Source organism: Crocuta crocuta, unplaced genomic scaffold (genome assembly GCF_008692635.1).
Source record: "Crocuta crocuta isolate KB4526 unplaced genomic scaffold, BGI_CrCroc_1.0 scaffold7, whole genome shotgun sequence".
Taxonomy (NCBI): domain Eukaryota; kingdom Metazoa; phylum Chordata; class Mammalia; order Carnivora; family Hyaenidae; genus Crocuta; species Crocuta crocuta.
Window position 1 is genome coordinate 7,902,235 of NW_027531904.1, and position 7,281 is coordinate 7,909,515.

At 50.9% G+C, this 7,281-nt stretch overlaps 1 protein-coding gene across 1 annotated transcript in view; it reads left to right on the forward strand.

Annotated features, from left to right (window-relative positions):
• PDE8A (phosphodiesterase 8A) overlaps positions 1-7,281 on the forward strand; it is a 168,180-nt gene that overhangs the window by 131,046 nt on the left and 29,853 nt on the right. The window contains exons 12-14 of the mRNA XM_077774262.1: positions 1,453-1,530; positions 5,975-6,045; positions 6,305-6,469. Coding sequence (XP_077630388.1) covers positions 1,453-1,530; positions 5,975-6,045; positions 6,305-6,469 — 314 coding nt within the window. The remainder of the gene's footprint in view (positions 1-1,452; positions 1,531-5,974; positions 6,046-6,304; positions 6,470-7,281) is intronic.

Here is a 7,281-nt window from a genome sequence, read left to right on the forward strand (position 1 = left end):
GAGGAGGGGGGGTGGGGGTGGGGGGAGAGATGCAGGAGCAGCCTGTAAGTGCACAGGCGTCCTGTCGGGCCCGTGTGGATGGAGCCCCCACAGAGCTCAGGGGGAGACAGGCCAGGGTCGTGTGCGGCACAGGGAGGATCCGACTCGAGGGAGGGAGCATCCGGACACAGTACGGTGTTGTGCTGGAGGCAGGTGAGCCGACAGCCACGTGTGGTCGCAGCAGGCGTGGCGCGAGGCAGGCTGTGGCAAGGGGCGTGTCCTGTCCTTGGCCGCCAGCCACTTACTCTCCCCTGGCGCTGCAGGGTTTCACGCGAGGGAGCCACAGCAGCACAGTGCTGTGCGAGGCGGCACTTTCATCCCCACTCAGGGATGTGCGGGTCTGTTGAGTGTCTGTTACATGCGGGGCTGTGCTGACCCCCCCCCGGGAAGAAGCAGGGAAGGCTGTTCCCACCCTCGTGTCCTCCGGCGCTGGTGAGGAAGGCAGACAGCGAAGTAGGTGGTTACTGGCAATGCCGGGGGTGCGGGGAGGCATTAGGGGAACATTCCCCAGGGTCATGGTACCTGAACCGCATCTTCAGAGAGGATCAGGAGTTAACTGGGTAAAGGGGTACGTTCCCAAGTGGAGGTGAGCGGTTTGTACCAAGGCGTAGAAGGCTGTGAGGTGAATGAGCACCTCACAAATAGGTGGCGATGGCTGGAAAGAGGGGCCCCAGCTATCGCAGACTCTGGGTGCCACACGGCGGCGTTTAAATCGTGTCCTAAAAATGATGATGAGCCATTGGATTGTTGTAATTGGGAGAGTGACCTGTTTTAGGAGGCTCACCTGGCTGCCTACGGAGAATGGGATGAGGGGACAAGGTTGGGGACTGTGGGACCAGAGTGGAAGGCCGTCCTTACAGCAGACGGGCAGACAGCCTGGAAGAGCCTGGAAGGGGTCGGGGACAAAGATAAACTGTCATTTGAAATAGACCCCAGCCTGGTCTGTGCTCCCTGTGCTAGCCTTGAAAAGAGGGACATTCTGCCCTGGGACGTTTTAGAGCCTGTACTGTTACAAAACAAAACAAAACAAAAAACAAAAACAAAACTCTGTGGGAGGCAAGGATGGGTGGGAATCAAAACCTTTTCACCATTTTACCCAATTATATAGAAGTGTAATAGGAACACTTCTGAGTTTGGGCTTCAGGCCCCAGGACTCTGTGATGACGTCATCTGGAGGCTGAGGCTGAGGGCACGTGCTCATGACTAATCAGCTGGGACATTCTGAGAAAGTCCCTCCCCCCCACCCTCATTGGTCAAAGCCTTCATCGCTGGGCATTCTGTTGATTTGGGGGGCTCTTAAATGCTGTTCTAATTCCCACATTTTGTTACTGAAAAATTGTAAATTGGTGATTTTCCTAATCTGTTGTCAAAATCCCTTTGAAGAGGTGATTTATGGTTTAATTGTTTCCACAGATAATCAGTCAGGCAAACATAAAGACAGAAGGAAAAGCTCGCTAGATGTCCGAGCTGTTGCCTCTCGAGCAAGTGAAGGTAGGTGCAAAGATAAGAGGGGACGAGGTGGGACGGGACACCTGACCCTCGGTCCCCAGTCTCCTCTCCGGGTCCCCACCTCCTGCCGGTGGGCTCCGTTCTCAGCCTTTGCTGGGTGCGTCTCACTCTCTATTCTGTAGTTGATTTTCTAAACTGAACAGTGGAGGATGTCCGTTGGCCTCCGTTATTGGATGGGTGATGCGTAATGCATCTAGAAATTCTTAACATACTCTGTTGTGGGTTGCCATGGAAACTTCCCTTTGGTGGGGAGGTGAGCTGCATTTGGAATGCGAAAGACCTTTATTAAACAGATACTAAGTTTTAATTAGAATATAATCTTTTAAAGTTACCCAGCTATGTGGCCTGAATGATTTAGTAGTTATAAAAATGCAATGAAAATGGTTACTGTAGTGTGGAGGCAAATGTTACTGCTGGCGGGGTACTTTCCTGGACCTCCAGGTGAACGGGGAAGCGTGTCTCCAGATAAAAAGCCACAACTTTCCAGGGCGGTGGCAACTCACATTATACAAGAGATTGAGTGCCCACAGGTTGGTTGCGAGGCTCAGAATACACAAGTGTGTCTGCCCCGCACCGGAAAGACTGCACAGGCCCCGCCCTGCTGCACGGGCAAGAAATGGGCTCTGGCCTCGGAATGACCTCGAGTCTAGTCCCAGCTTCGTGTACTGTCTGCGCAACCTCATGGGTAGGCTCGTGTGCCTGCGTTTCCTCACCGTGAGCAGGGGGCAGGTGTGCTGTCCACAGCGGGGTGGGTGAGGGGTAAGTGAGGGGCGTGGTGCCCGGCAGGGGTGGCGGGAGCGGCCCCCACCCGTACAGCGAGGGTCCTCCCTCGGGCAGAGCCGGCAGGGGCGAGGCCACCCACCCCAGTCTCTGCCCCTCCGTGCTTGCTTCCGTCCTCCTTGGGCTGACTCGGGCCATCTCTGTCCTTTTAAGAGTTATAACTTACATTCAGTGGAATTCAGATATTGAATGTTGAGTTCCATGAGTTTCAACAGTTCTGTACACTCGTGTGACCGCCCCCCTCCCCCCAAAGCAGATACAGAAAATGTGCACACACACCTTTTAGCGCACAGAGGCAGCCCTGATCCGAGGACCGTAAGTTAAACTGGCCTCTTGTGCTGCACAGAGATGGGACCGCAGAGCACACACTGCTCGCGTCTGGCTTCTTTCCCTTCTTTCAGTGTTGGTGAGACCCATCCGTGTTAGGGGGTCCAGACTTCACTCTCTATATTGTTCGGCAGTCATGCTGTAGGGACGTGCCACCCTTATCTGTTCTCTTTTCAGGGCCATCTGTGTTCATCTTTCCACTTTGGGGCGGTTAAGAAGGCGGCTGCAGAGGCGCCTGGGTGGCTCAGTCACTGAGGCTTCCTGCTCTTGATCTCAGGGTTGGGAGTTCAAGCCCCGCATTGAGCCCTGCATCGGGCTCTGCACTGGTCTCTGTGCTGGGCGTGCAGCCTACTTAAAAAAATAATAAGGCGGGTCCGTGTTTTTACCCAAGTCTTCCCGGGGCTGGATGTGTGTGTTCCTGTCCTGCATAGAAGCGGAATGCAGGGCCCTCACGCAGCCGCAGTGGCCTCTCTGGTGGGAGTTGTACCGGACCCCCCCGCCCCCCGCCACCGTCACTGAGGTGTGGGCATTCTGGTTGCTCCGCAGCCTTCCCGACTTGGTTAGCTCGGCATTTTAAGTTTCAGCAATTCTGGTGCTGGTGCCTGTGGTTTAATTCTAACTTTCCTGATGACCAATGAGGTTGCGTACCCCTTTCATACACTTACTGACCATTTGGAAATCCTCTTTTGTGAAGTGCTCCTCAGATATTTTGCCCATTTTTATCTTGTTTACTTACAGGAATTTTTTATATATTGTATTTTTTAATGTTTACTTATTTATTTTGAGAGAGAGAGAGAGAGAGACTATCCCAAGCAGGCTCCACACTCAGCAGCATGGAGCCCAACATGAGGCTCGATCTCACAACCATGAAATCATGACCTGAGCCAAAATTAAGAGTTGGATGCTGGGGTGGGCCCCCCCTGGGGGTCTCAGTCGGTGAAGCGTCCAACCCTTGGTTTCGGCTCAGGTCATGATCTCATGGTTTGTGGGACTGAGGCCTGTGTCAGGCTCTGAGCTGATGACATGGAGCCTGTTTGGGATTCTCTCTCCCTCCCTTTCCCACTCCTTTCTCTCACTCTCAAAATATATATAAAGATAAAAAGTTGGACACCTAACTGACTGAGCCACCTAGGCACCCTGGAATTCTTTATATTTTAGATATGGGTCCTCTTTTGAATATGTGCATCAGAAATAGATTTTAGTTTGTGGTTTCCCTTTTTACTCTCTTAATGGTCTTAACAGAAGTTCTTAATTTTAATAAACCTCCTTCTATCGGGGTTTTCTATCATAGCTAGTGCTTTTTTGTGTCCTGTTCAGGAAATCTTTCCCTATCCCAAGGTCATGAAGATATTATGTTTTCTTGTAGAAGCTTTATTGTTTTATCTTTCACCTTAGGTCTGTGATCCATTTCAAATGAATCTAAGAGGGGAGGGGAGGGCTCCAGGTTGACGTTTCTTCATTCATGGAGATCCAGCTGGCCCCTCATCATATTGGGAAAAAAAACATCTTTTGCAGCAGGGCCATTATTGTAAATTAGGGGACTATAAATATACAGTCATTTTCTGGACTCTTCTGTTTCATTGTTCTCTTAGGCTATGCTTGCACCATTACCACCATTGATTGCTACAGCCTCTACAAGTCTCAATATCTGGTAGTACCAAGTTGTTCTTCACAGTTGTCTGGGCTGCTCCAAGTCCTTTGTGTTTCCATAGAAGATTTAGAATCATCTTGTTAACTTTATACACACACAGCCTCCTGGGGTTTTGTCTAGGAATGTCTTGAATCTACAGTTCAGTTTAGGGAAAATGGAAGGCTCAGTGATAGGGAATTTTTCAAACCCTGGATATACTCTCTGTCTCTGGGTAGTTTTTATCTCCTCTCAGTGTTCTGCATTTTCAGTGTATAAATCCTACACATCTTTCCTTACATATATTCCTAAATATAAGTGACTTTTGTGTACTGATTTTGTACCTAGTAGCCTTGATGAACTTACTCACTGGCTGTAAAAAGTGTTTGTAGATTCCTTTGGATTTTGTGCACATATAGGACAGTCTGTATGACCTTTATTTCTTCTTTATGCTTTTTTTTTTTTCATTTTTATTAGTAGATGCCCCTTTCCTTGGATTTTTTTGTTTCTTTTTGAGAGAGCAAGAGACAGAACGTAAGCAGCGGGGACAGGGAGACACAGGATCCGAAGCAGCTCCAGGCTCTGAGCTGTCAGCACAGAGCCCGACGGGGGGCTCAAACCCACAAACCACGAGATCATGATCTGAGCTGAAGTCGGATACTTAACTGACTGAGCCGGCCAGGCGCCCCCCCACCCCGTTTCATTACATTTTTAAATGAGAACATTTTTAAAGGAGAAATCCTTTTGTGATATGATAAAATACTGGTTATTATTTTTGGTTTCATAACCTTATTGGGTAGAATGGAAAGCTGGCAACCATATGCTGGTCACCAGAGTTAAATTTAGGGAGTGTTGTGGGTCCCCCAAACTTCAAGCATTTAAGAGCCCCTGAGTTGGTTAATCTTACACAGGGTTTCTCCTTCGACCTCAGTTTGGTAAAACAGGGCTGACGTATCAGGCTTTGGAACAGTCTGTGGTTCCTGAAGGTCTCTGGTAAACAGCATTTGGCCTGACAGTGGGGCTTTCAAGGGAGACACACAGAACTCTATGTGTCCACTTTTTTCCGGTCTGTATGCTGCCCAGCCTTCCCTTTATCCCTGAGGAACCGTATCTTGACAGTAGGAACAGAAAATCCACAGACAGAGGCCGAGAGTTGCTGCCTCATTTACGGTATTTACCTAATTGGTCTAGATTAAGGATCACAGTGGAAAACCCAAAAAGGTGCCTTGAGAAATTTAACCCCAAATTCCTATATTTCGGTTAATGGCGAATTGTATTAATCACTCCTGCCATACATGAGACAAAGAGCCTGTGTGGCATTGTCTTCCAGAACATTTTTCTCCTGGATCGTGGCGAGCTGAATATTAAAAGCTTTATTGTTATAAACACAAAAAGAGGCTAAGTGTTTGGCCTTGACTTGCTAGATTGTTTCCTCTGTTTTTCCTCCGGCCTGTGACATCAGAGATTCGGGCTGGGGGGACACGTGCATCCTAGTGCCTAGGACTGAAGGGAGCGGGGCTGGTTCCGGCAGAACCCAGGCTCACTGGGACGGGGCGGAAGCCGGGTGGAGTGGCCACGTAGTTCTCATCCGATCCCTTCGTTACGCAGCTGAGCACAGGGGGGCCCGGGGCGGTCAGGAGGCACCTGGGGCTGCACCTCCTCTGAGCTCTGCATCTCGTGGTCTCTCCACAGGCAGCAGCCAGAGACGGCACTCCTCCATGGCCCGGATACATTCCATGACGATCGAGGCACCCATCACCAAGGTGAAGCAGCGTGCGCGGTCTCCCCCGCATGCACTGCAGTCCTTCGTTCTCCGGGTGGATGGCTTAGAGAGAGGAAGCAGACCCGCACCGATAATCACGTGCTCGTAGGTGCACGGAGCTGCCTCCTCTGAAGAGAGGCTGTGACCTGAACGTCTGAGTTGGTCTTGAGTTAGCACTGAGCGCCCCTGCCAGCCGCCCCTCTGCACTGCCTCCCAGCGTTCGTGAGGTGGTAAAACTCACGTCTTCCTCCCATCTGCAGGTAATCAACATTATCAACGCCGCCCAGGAAAGCAGCCCCATGCCTGTGACAGAAGCCTTAGACCGTGTGCTGGAAATTCTGAGAACCACTGAATTATATTCGCCGCAGTTCGGTGCTAAGGACGATGATCCCCATGCCAATGACCTTGTTGGGGGCTTAATGTCTGTAAGTGTGTCTGACTTACAGCCAGCTGCTGGCTAGAGCCTGCTTCCCTGTTTGTTTTCCCAGTGGTTATGTGTTTAGGGTCTAGGCCACACGGAGCTCGGTGTACATAGGACTGGCGTAGCCCGAACCCCACCATCACCCGGGCTCGACTGTGCTGTGGCCAGAGCCATCACCCACCCGCTTCCTCCACCAAAGGAGACCTCGGCTTAAAGCAGAGGAGGGAGAGGCATGTTCTAGAGTCTGCTGGGCTGGGGTCTCTTCCATTCTGGCTTGGGGGTTCTATGAGGAATTTATTTCAATGAAACTTAATTGTACATATTTTGAAAACTAGGGCAGAAAAAATGTATCTGTCATCATCCCAATGACAGGACAGGAAGACTATATACGTTTATAGTGGCACCAGGGCCTGGGGCTCAGTTTCCTTCCCAACCATCCTCCGCAGATTTGGTGGCCCCATCCCATGGGCGCTTGGCGGTCCGGGACGCCTCCGCGAGCCCATCTAGCAGAGAGGTCTTGCAAGGGAAGGACTTTGTGGAAAACACCATTCCATCTCTGCCTGTCACCTTTTGTCTTGGTCGGAAGTAAAATTCACCACCTCACCACCACCACCAGAAACCCCCCTCCCTGTGCCTGCTTTCTGAAGTTCACCAGATTTCTTAAAAACAAGGTTTTAGGCAGTAATCTGAAGGGTGGAGTTGTGCCCAGTGACAATAATGTCTAACCGTGGTCTTGCCTGTTTGAGGCACAGGCTCCTGCAGCCATAGGCCAGGGCTGGAAACCACGGCGGGGGGGGGGGGGGGGGTGGGGGGCCA